Source organism: Anser brachyrhynchus, assembly GCF_964034855.1.
Source record: "Anser brachyrhynchus genome assembly, chromosome: 7".
Classification (NCBI taxonomy): domain Eukaryota; kingdom Metazoa; phylum Chordata; class Aves; order Anseriformes; family Anatidae; genus Anser; species Anser brachyrhynchus.
In genome coordinates, this window is record NC_137701.1 from 7,540,600 (window position 1) to 7,558,939 (window position 18,340).

Below are 18,340 nucleotides of genomic sequence, written 5' to 3' on the forward strand. Positions count from 1 at the left end.
GCATGTTATGGCTTGGGGAAGGGAGAAAATAGTAATAGCTGTGGGGCAGCAAGGCCAGGGTTCAGACAGCGTTGTTCTCATCAGTGCCAATAGTTCTTTCCTTACCAGGGATGCTGTAAAATTGTGCCACAGGTATCAAAGGAACTTGAGGAAAGTTGAGGAAAGGGGGAACAAAACATTTTCTTCTCTTAAAAAGACATAATGTCTCCCAGACTTTAGCGGATCAGTGTGGGTTTCAACACAGCTCCTGTTCAGCCACACCCCAACACTGGAAGTACTTAAATACCCATTTATTTCCCCTCCAGCCACATCCCCTGGGAGCAGGGTATTTGTTAGGCAGTGACAGCACCTCCTCCTTTTCTTCTTCCACAGCTGAGGCTGCCAGTAACCCTCAGAGCAAGGAGTGGCCAGGTAGACCTTGGCAAGGTGTAGGGAGGAGAAAGACTTGGTGACAGCACTAAGCTCCAACAGCTCAAAGCACATCGTGGGATGACTCATGCTGAGGAAGAAATGCAGTTGCTGGTGACTCACAATGAATGCTAGTTTGGAGTTTAAGCTCTGTGTTCAGTCCTTAGCCTAAGATCCTTTAAATAATCTTTTAATATGAAGTTTAATTCATATACAGGGCCAGCAGAGTTTCTTTTACTAAAATTCATTGCAAAGGGATTGTGAAAAGCCAGTGGCATTAATCACTATGAATGGAAAAAGAAAAACTGGGAAAAAAAAGAAAGCAATAACTACATCTTTCTAGAGCATATCAGAAAGTCTGCTAACCAAAATCACAATGATTCAGCCCAAAAAAAGCAAAGGCTTTTTGGAAATCTTCTCAAGCACGCACCACCCCTGCGCCAGCTGATGCGACAAACATCCTGACTTGGGTTCAGTGGCAAACCTGCCCTCCGCGCAGCACGGCCTCACCACCCCGACCCCACCTCCCGTCCTCCCCACACGACTACCAGATGGCTTCAAAAGTTTGCCAAACGTGACATTTCAGTTACAGATCACCTGCAGATAGACAGCTGTGAATAGGAAAAAAAGAAAGAAAAACAATTAAAAAACAAACGATTGACCGTGTTCTGATTTTGTGTACTTCAGGCGACCTGGTGAGAGCCAGGAGCGGAGAGCAGACGATAGAACAATTTGAGTCCTTCTTCTGGTCTGGGGGGCAATGGCCCCAAGCCCAGCTCTCCTCCCAGCATCTCCCTCACAGCCTGCACCCTTCTCCCCGAGGAGAAGCAGCCCGCAGCTCTACCCATCTCGCACAGGTCTCCGGCAGGAGCCCACGTTCCTGAATGCTGTCTGACATTTGTTTTGGTGCATTACCAGAGCCGGCAAGATTCCTGAGGCCACAGCTGACCTTAGGTATGATAGCTGTCCATCTGCTGGTCTAGAGATGCTGTTAGGCAACATCACATTAAAAGTTTCATCTTTTCTGTCCACTTGTAGTCAAATTAGCATTATCCTATTATTTCAGTATATGTGTTTTTGATATTACTAGTAAGTGATTCCTTTGCATTCTTTGTATCACAGATATTTTAATTCTTTCAGTTCTGCATTGCTCCCAGCCAGTCAGCTTAATTCCATCAATAACAACCTAATAAACGAACTTTAATCTTGCAGTGATGAATACTACTGGCAGCTTACTCTGGTGTAGACTTTAATTAAAGCAACGTAGCCACAGTACCGGTCACATCTACATGACAGCCCGCACCACTGAGGTTTTACATTTGAGATTCTGTAGCTCAAGCCTTCAGAACGAGCTGTTTAAGTGGAAAGAAATTGCATTTCTGGATTGAAGTGGCCAACTGCTCCCAAAGGGATGTGCATATCACCTTGCTCTAAATTTCAGTGAAAGGCTGCAAACATAAACAAGCCCAGGCTGCTTTTAGGATGCCCTGTGGCAGATGAAGGTGGTGTGGGCAGTTTTGCCTTCAAGGAACAGTGAAGGGCCCTGATCTGTCGTTATCCTGCCCAATGTTTCCTGCAGACAAGATGCTTCTTTCTTTTATCATCATTGGGCGACACCATAGAGCGTGTCAACATATGGCTTGCCAAAGGTTCCTGAAAGAACCTCAGCAGCCAGAATGCTGTCCATTCCCTGTCATTTTAAACACAGGCTGACTTGGACAAATTATCAGTTTTTCCTGTTTTGAAGTGAGATTTTGGAATCAGAAAACAAACTAGTTCTTTATTGTGGAATAAAAGGGAATGAATTGTCCTTGTTCCCTGGATATGTTCGTGGTTTTCACTTGTTCATTGAAAGAAATGCTGCTTTCAAACAACTCTGATTTTAAACAGCCTCAAAAATTAAATATTCCTGTTTTTTTTCCCTGCTCCTTCTCAAGAGCTCTCCCTGTAACAAGCAATGTCACTGTTTATCATTTTTCTTGGTTACTGTCAAAGACATTTTACTCCCTCATGTCCAAAGTGATGCACAATTAAATTTCCCTTTTTATATTACTTAAAAAAATAAAATTAAAAGTAATGCCACACTGAAAAAGCAGAGTGGAGTGCAGATTGCAGTGGTCTGGGCAGTCCTCAGCAGCCTAAACAAGTGACTGCTCTAAGACAACTCGAAAGCTGCCAGCACAAATGCTCCACAAGTCTGAAAGAAGACAGATGCTGCCATTTTATTAATATCTTCCATAAATGAGGCTTGTCATTAAATCCAGGATGAAAAACAAGGACTGACACAATATGAGAAATGAAAAGGCACTAAGTATTTTTGGGAAAGCAATTTATAATGGAAGGGGAGCTACTGTAAATTTGAAGTCCCAAATGAAGTTAAAACTGCAGTTAGACTTAATTCGAGATGATGTGGAGAAAAACCTTAATCTGTTGATCAAAACCTTAATCTGTTGATCATCCCCAAATTTTCTCCACTGCTGGCATATTTAACCAATGTTAAAATGATCAGACTGTAAAATATTTTATCAGTGAACATCTTTGAAACATTTCCTAGCCAGAGAAAAGCAATGATGAGCTATAACAACACTTATCACATTTCTAAACTGATAAATTGAATTAAACTGAATACAACAGGCATTTCATTTTTATAACCTAAGATACAAACAGAAACGTTAACATCCATGTACTTCCAATTTTTCAAACCAATATTCCAACAGCAACTTTGTTACTACCTGCAATGAACATGAGACAATGGCACACATCAGGTACGTAGGATATCAGTGAAAAAGAGATTAACTAAACGTTTGCTACTTTTGAATTCCCAGAATACCAGAAAATAGTAGAAGCACCCCTACAGCAATAAATAGCAAGAACCCCCTTTGCAGACATACCCTAGGAAAGGTTACTCGGAGGTTATGGAATAATCACTTCTATTAGATTTCTAAGCTAGAGGAGATAACCATCTATCTGGAATTGTCTAGGAACAGTGTAATCTCACACAACACAAGCATACAGGCTAGACAATGCCTCTCCTCCAATTTTAGGATGCTAAATTGGACCTCTTGCCCTCTTGTTATTTCCACTGACAAAGGCCTGTCTATACATATAGATTTAAAAAATGGAAAAATAAAACAAGCAATTCAATAAGTCACTCAGCTCTCTTCATGTGTATGTTTTATGGAGCTATAAAACTCGATAGAACATGTTAAGAAATATTAGAAAATTAATAACAATGATATTACTATTTTTTTCAAAATTTGTCTTTTGGCTTCAGACTTACATTTCTCTCAGTTTATACAGTCTAAGACATTTCCAAGCAGGCAGCAACCATCTTCTGTGTTAGTGAAAGTCTTTTGATCTCGTGTCTGATAATCAAATTAACTCTTTCCCACATTACCATAAATCCATTTCCCCAGAGACTCAAACATAATTACCTCATGCCGTAAATGCGAGACATTTCAGCAACAAAATTGTTAAGTCAATTCATTGTCTGGGGATGGATGTGTGTATTACTTCAAAAGTTTTAGTACTTTAGCAAATATCTATATGGGAAATAGCCATAAAAATCACAACATTTATTCCTTGTCTTTGGGTATCTGTTCATGTCCCTATACACAACAGGTAATTTTTTGGTCCAGTGAAAGCTGCTTTTGATTTTTATTATTAAAGAAAGATAACAAGCCAATTGTATATTAAGTTCATCTATGTCCTTGAAGAAATCTGTAAGAAAAGGACTTTTTGTGTACCTATTCTGAAATTTTGAAATGGTTTACGTATCAAGTGGGAACAGCCTCCCATGCAAATCCTAGCTAAACAGACAAACCTACACATGACTGGGGGTGGGGGGGGGTGGGGGGTGGAGGCAGAAGTGGCAGAAATCATACAGCATTTATCTGGGCACACACTAGTGTGCCCTTGTAGTGTTCTTCTTGTATGGAGGAAAAGTGGAGATACAAACGAAAATGTCCATTAGATGTGTTTCTGTGTGGTGAGAAACTCCCCACAGAACAGATACCTAATGTTTCCACTCTGACAACCACAAAAACCAAACGGTGCTTCAGCTTCTTCCAGTCCCTGGGAATTTGTCATCAGTGGAGTGGAGCCACCACCCCCTGGGGGAGCAGCGGCATCTGCCCTTACCTTTTCACATGAGGAAAAACAAGGTCAAGCAACTTCCACTGGAATTTCTAGATCATATGAACCACTCAATCCAGCTTTGAATGTTCTTACAGCCACAAACAAATTATAAAGAGCCACGTACTTACTTCTCAGCTCAGTTTCCTGCTCAAGATCTGCATGGCTAAGAATCACATGTTTTCAGCAGCTTTAATTCCTGGCATATTTGGAACATTTCATTGCTGGGTATCATTCTCAAGCAAGTCACTACAAAGACTTAAGTGGTTTCACTCATGGTCAGGGACAACCTCTGAGAGCATCCTGGCCTTCCTGCCCAAACACACTCAGCACCTCGGTGTGCTGCTCACGCAGCACTGGCTTTTTAACATCCCACCAAGTCATGCCCACTGAGGGCATGGTCTAGAAATTGCCTGCAGGGCCCATCCATGTATACCTCTTTAGTGACTCTGAAGGCAGCATTCCTTGCCCTTTGCAAAGCAATTCTGTAGGAGCAGCATGCACTTGATGCTTCCTTCCTGCAGCCTACAACACTAACCAGAGCAGGCATACAGCCTGTAAGACTTTCAAGGTTTTAGCCATCCCAATGTGTTGTTGATGGCCAGCACTTGGGTTTACTTCAACAATTACCAGACTCAACATCACCACATTAGCCTTAGAAGCATTACTTTTACTTACCATTCATTTCCTCCGAAAAAAAACATAGTAATGAAGTTTCAGCAGAGATGTTAAGGAAAGCACAAATATCCATTTAGTCCAAAGTAGGCCTTAGTATATATATATATTTTAGAAGAGATATACATTTGGAGAGAGAGGGAAGGAAAAGAAATTGGAAAATGGTTCTTCCCTTAGTACAGAAGCCTTTCCAATAACGTCCACTCTTTCATGTAACACTAATGCCTCTAATCTTGATGTACTCCTTTAGCCATAATGTAGATGTAATTACAGGCACAAAGGAAAGAAGCTTCAGAGAATTATTTACTTCTGGCTGCTACTTGTAGCTAAATACCATCCTACTGGGCTGATTCTCATAATAATGTAAATTAAATAGTTTCACAATGGATAATATTTAGACTTTTTTCCCACCACTATTAATATTTTTGGTTTTAGGTGGCAATGCTGAATTTGGAATAAAATACTATTTCATAGTACCTTTCTGAATCATTGCTTGACCTTCAGGTGGCTGCACAGGCAGACAGCACTCCAAAACACACCCACCTGGACATCCCGAATGTCTCGCTGCTGCACAGAACTCTCTCCTCCCAGTGCTATTTCCAAGCAGTTCTGAGTGCGCTCTCCAAATGGCAGCTAAAACACATAAGAGGAGAGACACTATAGTTTACACATTACCAGAATAAAAAGTAGACAGAACACAAAGTCCAGTGATACAGAAGGCCCCCAGTGTGACATAGCCTGGCACACAACATCTGAAAATGCAACCAAATCCAAATTTGTTACTCAGCTAGGGTCTCTGGGCATTGAATATTTATGTTTTGGGTGTTTATATTGTTGTTAGTGGTGTTTTTTCTTTCCTTTTTTTTTTTTTTTTTCCCAGACACCATTAGCAAATATGAGTGCTTAGCAAGGAACCCATAGATGAACACTGAAGATTAGTGTTTGATCTCCTGCAACTCCCCCTTCTGAACTGATCATATATCCAAATGTTGTCTAAAAGCTGAACTCGTGTGCTATATCTTAAGGACAAGACAAATGCTTTTGTTTCTTTTTGTTTCAGCATGCTAACTGAGACAGACATTGTCAGAGAGTGATTTTTTTTTTCCCCCAAAACAGAGTATACAGGCTTTAGATCTTGTGGATCTGTAATGGTAGTACAGAGAAATGATTCAGTAAAATAGTCATGTTCTCTGTCTTGCACTTCAGCAAATAGGTTGAATGCTCAGGATAGATTGCTAAGAGTTAAAGTCGCTGTGGCTAGAGCAGCTTTATAACCAGTAAGACTGCTAGCTGCTGCTGTTGATTTGCCAGGCATTTTTAATACAGTACTTAGCATTTCCACAGTCGCAAAGGGGAAAATAACACCAATTCAGCTGCACTTGTAATAATAGGTATTGTCCTTCTCACTTTCCCTGTGAATGTTTTCTGGGTATCCTTCTCTTTTCTTCTTGTACTGTAAGAAATGATATTTGAGTTCTTTTCTCATAGCTTATTCAGTGTTTTGAATCCAGATATAAATGGAAAATATCATTATGCACCATTGTTATGGTGATAATGGGAGTAGCTAGGTAGCTTACCTGTGATGTTTTTATGTTAACGCACTGGTCAGAGCATAGCGCATATTCAGAGATGGAAGTAATTCCTTATTGTGAAATATTCCCTTCAGAAACTTTATGAAATTTCACTCTCTTGAAGAAAACCCATCCAAATTGTTTTTATATTAAAAATACCCAGAATAGCAATTAGCCATTTACAAAGATGTTTATTTCCTTTTCCCCAAAACATTAAATTACCTGTATTTGTTCCCATTCCCCACCCCTGCACAGTTAAACGTCATTGTATTTCCATATATAAAAGCTCTAGTTTGTAGCTGTCCAGCACCTTATCAAATTAAATGCCAGAAAAAGTTTTGTATGTTTTTGTCCAATGTTGTACTCTGTTGTGAAGCTAAGTATTTTGGATTTCAAAATACCACATAGGCAGATTATGCATTTATGATCCAGCTCCTCCCAAAGTGGGTTATACCATTCTCACCTCACCTTACTTAAATATCACATGAGCCAGCTCTGCACACTTTGCAACTCCTCTAGCTCTTTCTGCAGCTATTGGCAGGGCAAAGTATTATGCCCGAATCCAGCATTCTACTCCCACAGTGGGCAGCAATTGTTCTTTGGACAGTACATCTGTAAGACAGCAATCTCAAGAACTACTCCCTCTCTGCTAACAAGCAGGGTATGTTTTTAATAGGGAACAGACTACAGAAGAATTGCAGTATTTATTTTTTGCAAGTCGCATATCCCCATTCTTTTCCCTACACACCCACAGTGGCAAGTCTTCATGTCAGCACTTGTGCTTAGCTCCTACGGTTCTGAGGCAGCAATCCAAACTGGTGTACTTCATGGGTGTCTCCAGGACCTTTAACAATCAGTAAGTTGAAAGGAAAATGTGAGAAGAAAAATACCCTTGGAGGCATCTATCTGAGTTTCATGGAGCAGATGAAGTTAACAGTGACAGCAATTCTCACATTACCCATGAGGACAGAATGGACAATTTTTCAGCTTGCTATTATAATTTCAGTGTTTGCTTTGCTGCGTCAAATACAGCCAACAGTTTCAGATATCAACAGAAGAGGGTGTCTATCCTCTGCGCTCAGCAAAATCAGCAAAACAGTGAGTGATCCTCTGAATTGCCTTTTGTCTTCGTGATATGGTTTTGGTAAAAAGAAAGTCTGAACAAGGAAGGTGTAGGCACACTAGGTAGGAAGATGTTGCCAAGTTTTGCATTGCATCGCATTGTTTTACATATGCAAGACTTAAGTAGGCCAAATCAGTATTAGAATACCTAATTTGTAGCTATGATTTTGCTAATAACCTCCAAAGATTACTCTAATCACTTTGACATACTCTATATTAGACTTCGTACTTCTTCCATTTATATATTTACCTGTTTCTGCACTTCGGCAGACCTTCTTATTAAGGAGAACGCTTCAGTTTGACTTTACATTCCTACTTAAAACAAAACCTTTAACATTTAGATTATCTACACTGTAAAATAAAAATTCAAATTACTGTCACAAAATCTAATGGGATCACATCATTTAAATTCACTGAAAAACTAAGGTCATACGGCTCAGCCCGTAAAGGTTTAAAGTGGGAACATTAAAAGAAATAAGGTGGAATGAAAATGGGCAGTAAAACATTCTGAGGAGAAACATGGATTGTTTTCTTATTTCTTACTTTGAAAATATGTGGCAGTAGGGGACACATGAAAGGTGCTCAGCATAGGAATAACTCCAGCAACTCTTTCATTGGCTTCAGCAGAAGGAAATAATGGTAACATCGAATGGGAAAAAATAAAAAAAGGAAAGAAAACACTCAGTACATGAGAGCTGTCCTTATGTCCCAGCTTCCCTTGAGGTTAAGAAGATTAAGGAAAAAAAAGTCATAGATAAGGAACACAGAGGAGAGGGGAAGAAAAAAAAAATCATCCCTGTAAGAAAATAGCCAGTAAGTAGTTCAGTCAGGGACAATGCTTCCTTACCATTTTTTTTTTCTTGTGGAAGTGCTGCTTTTGCACTCCAAGACGGGCAATACCCATCAGTATCAACGATGGGTGACATATTCAGGCTGTTGCCACCTGCTCTGGCCAGAAAGTGGCCTATGCGTTAAGACCATCCTAAGCACTGCGCATCTTGAACATCACTCCTGCTGCAACCTGGAAGACCACCAGCAACCTTTCTCTTTTCTCAAATGATGAGTGAAAGGATGAGCAAATGGCCTCAAGTTGCACCTATGGAAGTTTAGATTGGACATCAGGGGAAATTTCTTCACAGGGAGGGTGGTCAAGCATTGGAATGGGCTGCCCAGGCAGTGGTGGAGTTTCCATCCATGAAAATATTTAAAAGATTTGTGGACATGGCATTAAGGGGCATGGTTTAGCGATGGGACTCAGCAGGTCATGCTGATGGTTGGGCTTCATGACTCGAAGGTCTTCTCCTAGATGACTCTGTGATTCTCTGACTGCCACTTCACTGCTGCCTGTTACTTGGCATTCCCGATCACCCCTCCCCAGGGCCAGGAAATGCAGTAATTAACTTGACATTCTTGTTTTAATAACCATGAGGAGGCCCAGGGTCTCCCCCAAGGTATTACTCCATCGCAGAGCTGTCAGTTCTCTGCCAGACCTTGCTCGCAGCACAGAGCAGTGTCATGTTGCTTATAGATGATGAAAGATCGCCCGATTCTTCCCTCATACATTCCCATACACCTGAAGAGCGCAATATATGGGTGACAAGTGACAAAGAATCAAAACGTTTTAAATCAATACTTCATCCTGCAGGAAACAAAGAGCTCTGCATGCCTGTCTTGGAGACTAGAAGAATATGTTTCAGAGTACAGAAATAAATTAAAATTACTAGTATTCTGGCAGAACAAAAAGAAGAAATCAGGTTCAAGAGAAAGAATAGTTTCAGTTTTTCCTTTTCTTAGAAGCAATAACCACATGATCATATCCCTTTCCCAAATAGTGTTTTGGTTTTTTTTAAAACCAAGACACCTAAGTGCTCATTCCATTTTAAACATATTTTTTTAATGAGTTATTCCACTGAACAATTTGATAGCATCTCCTTCTTCCCATCCTTTCAAAGGGAGAACTATCAAGCTATTTTGCAAAGCAACCCCAGTCAATATACTTTCAAGGGTTTTTTAATGTGTCATGTCAGAAGATAAATATCTCTATCTCAAGTCTGATAAGAAGCCAAATTCTTTAAGGAGACTGCTTGATATTTGCAAACTTGGAAAAATAAATGACAACACAAATTGTATCTAAATAGAAGAACATGGCTCTGCAGGTAGAACAGATTGTTTTCACGATATTACACTCAAAAATACCAAACACTTATTGCCTGGGAAAAAAAATGTAGTTTTCTCAGTTCCTAATTATTTTGGGTCATTTGCAGATGAAAAGGATTTGGGCTATTGTGGTGGACTGAAAACAAATACAACAAATGATGTTTTTCAGATGACAATAACCCTTTCCCCATTCCCAAAATAACCTAGACGCAAGCAAGATCCCTAGTTTAAAAAAAATAAAAAAATTGCTGGGGTATCCCTGTGCAATGTAGCAACAAAATAGATGGAGTATTGTATTTTTCACATAGTCTTCATTGTCCTGTACAAAAATGAATTCTTTAGATACTCTGATTAATGCATCAACATAGCTGAGAAACTGACCAAAATAATTTAAAAGGGGGCAGGAGGGAAAGGGAGGAGAGTATTCATTCAAGCTTAAAAATAAACTTCTCCTGATCCATGTTTACTTCCCACATTAATGTTTTTGGTCACATTATAATCATCCCTCAAAAAGCACATATTAATTTTGAATGCAAGAAAGATACTTAATTTCTAATATTGTGTTAAATGATAACATGGGAACAATCTAAACTGCAAAGATAAACCCAGAAAGCAACTTTAATACATTCCCTCTTTTATCCCTGTCAGGATTTCACATTATGCTTTCGGCTTCAAGAGGGGTTAAGGATTCATATTGGTTTCTCTATAATAGCTGCACTAAACTGTACACCTAAGGCTGGACCAGTGTTTCTTCAGCCCTCAGTAATGACTCACACCTGTTTACCATCATCATCCACAGAAAAATATTAAAATACAGAACACCACATACTTAAAAACTATGTGAACTCTTTATTCTGGCTTTTAATGTGGCCTAGCATGATTGTTTGGTTTCATTACCATGGCTTTCAATAACCACAGAATCCCCAATGATAGTAGAATTTCTTGAAAACACACTTCATAATTTATAATTCTTTACTTTGAATTTTTTTTTCCCCCCATAAAGGTCATTCCCAGGACTGTTCTTTTTCTGTAGTATTGATCACCTAATTTGCTTTTAAACTATTAATTCACATGTCATGCAACCTACAGGTAAATCATAGATCCATAATCATCAGAGCAACCTGCCTTTATTCAGATTACATCAAGACTAGTCTGAAAAGATGTACACTTCTTCATTAAAAAGTTTGTGTGATTGTTTAACAAATTAGTTGCACTAATTAAAATCAATATTTTACTGATCCTTCCCTGTAGACCCCCTATTCCTTAAGCACTCACATCTCATTGTTGTGCTGCTTTACCGTTATGCTTATAGGCTGCATGGGATGGGTCTGCAGTGGTCCCTCAGATAAGTTCCTAGCATGTTTCCACTAACAAAAGTGATGCCCATCTTTGTAAGACATCCTACAAAAATCTAAATACCTGCACTTGATCTCTAAATATCTGTTATGAAGTGGTGCAGAGTGCCCTGCACTCAAAGCCAATAAAATCTACGCGTGGTCTTACCAGCCTGGGACCAGGAAAAATAAAACCGCATCATGCAGCATCTCATGGAAACTAATTAGATCCAGTGAAACTGACTTAGTTGGTGCACTGACACTGAAACCACACATACAGCATCCAGATTTGAACTGTTGGAAGACAGCTGCAGGAAGGAGCATGGGTACAGGCAGCATCTCCTATCAGCAACGTGGAAATAGCTTATCAGCTAGGCAGTCATACCATGCATAGCCTAAACAGAACAGGTCTGGGGCAAGGGGATGTTACGTTAAAAAGAAAGAAGTTCATTAGCTAAGATAACTAGTTTACAAAGACAATCAGACTTGGGAATTCAAAGGCTTGCCTGTGGTAAACCTGAAGGTCCTACCTGCAGGTCCCATCCCTCTGCTTCTGAAAATCATTTATGGGAAGAAGTTTCAGATATAGGTGAATGAATAGCTACATCAAGAAAGAAATGAGGGCTAAATAGGAGCTAGTAGTAGAAAAGAACTGAATTGAAATGCTAGTCGCATAAGTCATGCCACATAGGGATAACAGATAAATGCCCGGAGTCACCATCAGCTGGGGGCTGCAAAGAAATGCAGGAAAAACAATGGGGGGGGATGAGTATTTCTATAAGACTGACATAAATGAAAGGAGAAACTTTTTATGCTTATTAGGCATAGGATAAATCATGCAGTGAAAATAAGGCAAGTAATTTCCTTCATATGCTTCATATTTCAATAGGATCAAGATGATGATCTCGGGAGAAAAAGTGGGTGAAATAATGTAAACAAGGGGAAAAAATGAAAAAGATATTATTACAGCTGAAGGGATGAACAAAACTCAGAGCGTGATAAATCCACAAATCTAAGCACAAAATTACAGGTAGAAATTATCAGGTAGGAAGATGGTTATTTTTTGTTGTTGTTTTTAAACAAATTATAAAAATTATGAATAGTTTCACATGGCTAGAAACTAACAGTGTAAGTACTAGTGTTTAGGTGGGAAGAGGGACAGGAAAGCAACCTAGACCATGTGTACGGCTGTTGAATTGATTGCATTAGGATGTCAGAGCAGTTTTCATTTCTCAAAGAAAAGGGTGTAGGTATCCACCCTATGAAGCAGAACTTAACTTTGATAAATGATGCACTAAGTATTGTATTACAACTATTACAACTATTGTATATTACAACTGCTAGTATGACAAAATCTCAACTGACAAGCGAAGTTATCTTGCATAAGCTAATCAAAATAAACCGTAAAAGTTAACCTGGCAAAAGTGGATGTTGGTGTGTAGAAGTGCTGTGCTGGCAAACATAACAGCTGTGTCCAAATACCACCCATCAGTTTGATGAAGCAAGTCAGCTCCAAGTTACCAAGTTAGGCTGTTCTGTCAACTCCAAGAAAACCTGAGGTAATGGGCTTCTTTGTTTGGAAATTTCTTTTCTATTTTTATTTTTGTTAAGCACCAGCCAAAACAAGGTGTTTCTGGTATTAGAACATGGCACCTGTTTTTATGTTACTCAACTTTCATTTTAAAAGGTTGCTTCTACAAAAAAAAAAAAGGCAGAAAGAAAATAGGAAGAGTTGAAGTCATCAAACAAACTATTTGAAAATAACACTGAGGTTTTCTCAAATTGTTCATTTTCTCAGAGCTTGCTTTCCTGTGGCTGCTGCCCTCTACCAGCCCAAATACAATGCACATAATAACAGCAGGAATGTATATTCACATGAAAATTTACAGAAATTAACTATTTTTGACTCAGATATGGATGATCTTGTGGTAGACAAATTGATTCTTCCAGTCACATCAAGAGGATATTTTTAGTAACTCTTATACATTTAATAGCAAGTCATTCATATAAGCTTCTGTAAAAGACTCTTGAAGGATACTGGAGGTTTGAAAGCTCTGTGTGGATGGTTAACAAAAGCAGCCATGGGCTTTTGTCTTGAACATAAGTTGTCACCTAAAGTTCACGAAAAATGTGACAGATCTGCACATTGATATTCAACTGCCCTACTTCAGAGATAATTTTCATTCCACTAAATAAAAAGTGTGTACACATGTTTTTTCTACTCCTGTATGAGATGTTGCCTACTGTGTATTTCAATTATGAAATATTAAATATGTTAAGCTAAAAAAAAAAATTACCCTGGCTTACCCAAAATAACAGATTAGTCTGCCTGGATTGCACATCTCAAGCAAGCTTCCTCTCCCTCCCTCCCCAAATAAGCAGTGGTGACAGTTTTGCTACAGTGGCATTCATCACTTGCTTTAGGCACTCAATTTTTTGATCAGTGCAGCTGATATGGTAGATTTAACCTGAGACATGAGAAGTTATAACAAACAGGGTGTGATGGAGCTGACAAAATGTGCATCTGGAAAAAAAAAGATATCAAATACAAGCCTTCGAAATGACTGTGCTTTTCAAAACCACACATTGATGGATTTTAGCTTTACTGGCTAAATTAATTTACTGGTATTGAATTAGAATTTCAATATTTATAATTAGATTTAGCTATGACTGTTACTGTTTGAATCCAGCCATTCCTACCAGTGTTTCTTCTGTACAGTACTCAGCTAAAAGTCAAAAGTGCAGCAACTGAATAGCCAGGATTATTTGGAGAATCCCATAAAAGATCAGACCTTAACTCAGCTTCCTCCCACATCAGCAAAAGGTCCTTCTAAACTTGACTAGGAAATGAAGGGGTTCTCATTTCATTTTTAGCAGTTATGTCAACATTGCTGATAAGGTAAAATACCCCCATTGCATCCAATCACCACAGGCAGGGGAATTGCGAGGGAAAAAAAATAAACAAAAATTAAAAATCAGTTCTGTGTACCTACAAGTGATTGCTGATTCGGCAACGCAAGAAGCTTCGTACTGACATTGGCACATTGCTAGCATTTGGGCTTTACTCAAGCACTGTGTTGACAGTCTCTTGATTTTGCTGATCTTAAAACTTAGATTTCACCAAACTTTCATTAAGCTTAGAATTTGTGTGGAGAACAGCAATCTCAGTGTAGAAATAACTCACTGTAATTACTGTTAATAGTCTTAAAATGAGAATCACCTGGGGAGCCCTTCTGAGGGAGATTATCGTTGCTACACCTTTGGTATTTTTGGTGGAAAAGCTGTTTCTAAAAGCATCATCGTTATAAACCCATCAGTGTGGGACAATGTATGCAGCGTGGACTGATCAGGACCAGCTGATGCTTTTCCACTTGATTTACATTTTCTTAGCTCAAGGTAATTCTTTGTTATGGTGTTGATGACTCGAAGATCAGACATATTATGAAAACTGTGTATTCCTGAGGTCAAGGGCATAAGCTCTAAGCAGCAAAAATAAGTAAATAAATCAATGAAAATAATATTCACAGAGTTGCACAGTTACAATCACAGATTCTTCTACCATTAATGCTTTATTATTATTCCAGTTGGCCATGTTATTGAATAAATAAAGCTGTGCATAAAGATCATTTCTGAAGGATGCTACCAATGAACAGTATCAGCCCAGGAACAGTGTCTTAATAAACTGAAAACACAATTTATTTTTATGTTAAAGTTTAACCAGATTAGTCTATTTCCAATGCTACATGCTAACAACTTGGGCCCGAAGACCCTCCTGCAATATTGTTGTAATTTTCATAATACTACTTGATTTATTTGATATTAAAAGCAGCTGAAAGATGCATTAGAGATGTAACTGTCTCTAGTAGAAATTTTAAAAGAACAATCTTTAAGTTGCACTGCAACATTTCTATCTGATCTTTTACAGCTGAAGTGTTAGAGCTAAAATACAAATGGCATTGTGGGGCTGAGCAATAAATACATCTTCTATTTGCAGCACACAGCAGAATGGGACTCCAACGTGACCTGCACAGTAGGCTGTGCAATACAGATTTTTAGCAGCTTGAAAAACAACACTACATATATACAGCTGATATTCGAAGTAATTAGAAAGCAGATTAGTAAATCTGTTTCTTTGGTTATCTATCTGTTATGGTAAAAGAAGAAATAGATAGGGGATTTATCTGTGCCTGCTCTATCTCAATAAATGCCTGGCTTTATTTGGCATCACATCATTACTGCTAGGTTGGGTTTGGTCTTATGACCATTTAAGATAGGAGAGAGAGAACTGCCTTCATGCAGCCACATTGGGGTCCCCAAAGTCACAGCTCCAGGCTGACAAATTAAGTCAGCGTGGAGAGGTACCTGGCATGAGCAAGCAGTGAAAGGAGAGAAACTGCTGAAGCGTAAGCTTCTGCAAAAGGAGACACCAGGAATCACTTCTCAAATGCTGGCACCGGGCAGTCTCAGAGCCACCATCCAGACTCTGGATCTCACTTAAGACAGATAAATCTCAATTCCAAAAGGGATCAAACAATATTGGAATTGATTCCCAAGCAGCATGCCGGCTGTGCAAACCCTCTGACCTGTACCCCCCGGTACAATAGCAAGGTTTCAGGCCAAGAGAAGCACCTGAACACTACAACAAGCTCCACATTAGAAGGAAAAATGTGTCATCTTCCAGCTCCTGGAAGTGAATTCTGCTGGCTAACACACCTGAGCACCCACGACTGGCACGGATGTCCACATGCTAAACTACAGTCAAGGAGGAGAGACACATTCCTTCAGCTGGCAGTGCCAAGGACTTTACCAATGTGCCAGCTGTTTTCTCTAGCCTAATATTTGTGCCACCCAGCCTCTCAGAGAGGCCAGGCAGTTGATCCCAGCGAGCCAGCTTGGCCAGGCAGCCAGGGACATCGCTGTCTGTCATCGGGAGGCCAGACACACCACAGCCCTGTCAACACTTCACAGAATCATCCAGGTTGGAAGAGACCTCCATCCACAGGCTCCTGCTATTTTGAGCAAAAGCAGTCTCTGACAAGAGAGGATTTGTTGCCCAAAACTTAGAAAAAAATGGGACAGTGCAAGAGGAACAGTGCCTGTATCTCTGGTAGGCACACATTTGTGGCTTTCCTCCTGCTTCCATACAGATTAATCCACCCCCTGCAGGTTATCACAGCCATTGTTACCACTATCGTTGCAAATGATTTGTAGGACAGTATCCTCATTCATCACACAATTGCCAATACTAGAGACACTGAAGATTTTTAAAAATGATAAGAAATACTACATTCTTCTTACTTTTCAACAACTCGTCTTCTTCTCTGGCCTTAAACAACTACGGAGGTCTCCAGCATAACTCCCACACTGCACATGGAAATATTGCTCTCATGTTTAGCTTCAGCAGAGAGAAGATTTAGGTTTTGTTTTGGCTGGAGATACTAATCTACCTCAGTGCTGACAAATAGCCCTCTCAAGTCTGCGCCCCAGGATAATGCCACAATTCTTCCCTGTAAAAAGTTCTGGTTGCAAACGAGAGGGGGAATACAGATTAATTATCCAATTAATAAGCCCAAGTAATTCTGCCAGATGAGATTTCTGTGCATGTTGTGGTGTGTAAGTGAGGAGCACTTTCCTGCATTGCTCTACTTCCATGCCTGCATGCCACAGCGAGTCAGTTGGGATGGGAGCACAGGCGAGAGAGCCACCTTTCCTCATGTCGTAACAATTCATCACAGGTCATCGATAAAATAAGGTGACCCAGGAGAATGAAGCCAGGGAGAGCATTCAGACATCCTTTACATTGACAGATGAAGGTACAATGTTATTAAAGTAGCCTAACAAATATTTAATGCAGTGCCAAGCCATTGGATGTTCTCTGTCAAGGCTGCTCCCACCCACCCTCCAGAGGGGACTTCCACCAGAAGCACTGTACTACAGATGTTACAGTTAGCTGTAGTCAGACCCAATTCAAATGGGCATTAAAACAAAACCTTAAATTTAAAAAAAAAATAAAAAGAAAACTCCAAACACTTTGCTACCACAGCAGCAAACATTTCTTTCCTTTCCCTTTCTCCAACTCAAAGGTCAGTTCACCAGTTTGACAACTTTAATTCAGCACGCTTTTCCTCTGTAAAAGTTAGCTCATTTTTCCCTACTGATGCTACTTGCTTTTACTATACAATCTTATGGCTGTATTTCAACTCAGAGGTAAAGCTGTTAGTTCCCTAAAGCCAACCATATGGCCGTGGTAGTGTAAACACTCCCTGTTGCATCTGTCTGCACGTAGGTTGCTACCCCAGATGAAAAAGAATATGTTCAGCTTTCTAGTTCATGATATTCGTTTCCTATGTGTGCCAGTGAATGCCAAAATTTGTATTTCCACATGCGGGATGTTGTTACAATGTCGGTACACACAGAAGGATGTTTCATTACCCATCAGTTCTGATTTTCAATCTTAGACCTCAATGCACTGACAAGCGAGATCTGTGACTTTTTTTTTTTTCCCTATTCTATCCTTCAAAAAAAGCCATAGCACAGGCAGGGAAGTGACCCATTCCAAAGTGGACAGGCTGAGCTAGCGACATGGCTCAGGTCTCCATAACACTGATGCTCTGTGCAGTTCAGCAGAGAAAAGGGAGCAGTGGGTTTTTCAGGTGCCCCTGCCATCGCACCACACCTATTCAGCAGGGGTTCAAGACACACTTAGTAGAAGTGGCTCCGATCTCACGATCACATCCATCAGCACAGACCTTTTCACCTTAGCAGAACTGACACTATCAAAACCATGGATGTTAAAAGCAAGTGGATTTGTCTGACTGTAAGTACATAATTCACAACAACAGCACCATTTAAAGAACATCTTTTTCTGCTTTCTCTTTCAGAAGAAGTGTATTATATCTTTTATAATGTAGCTTATAAAACACCTCTTTAAAATCCATA

The 18,340-nt window shown here is 39.6% G+C and overlaps 1 protein-coding gene across 6 annotated transcripts in view; it reads right to left on the minus strand.

The window, feature by feature from the left end:
* ZNF804A (zinc finger protein 804A) overlaps window positions 1-18,340 on the minus strand; it is a 420,932-nt gene that overhangs the window by 173,949 nt on the left and 228,643 nt on the right. For all 6 annotated transcript variants that reach the window (XM_080598898.1, XM_080598897.1, XM_080598896.1 and 3 more), the window contains one exon: window positions 5,761-5,850. In XM_080598898.1, the coding sequence (XP_080455024.1) occupies window positions 5,761-5,850 (90 nt within the window). The remainder of the gene's footprint in view (window positions 1-5,760; window positions 5,851-18,340) is intronic.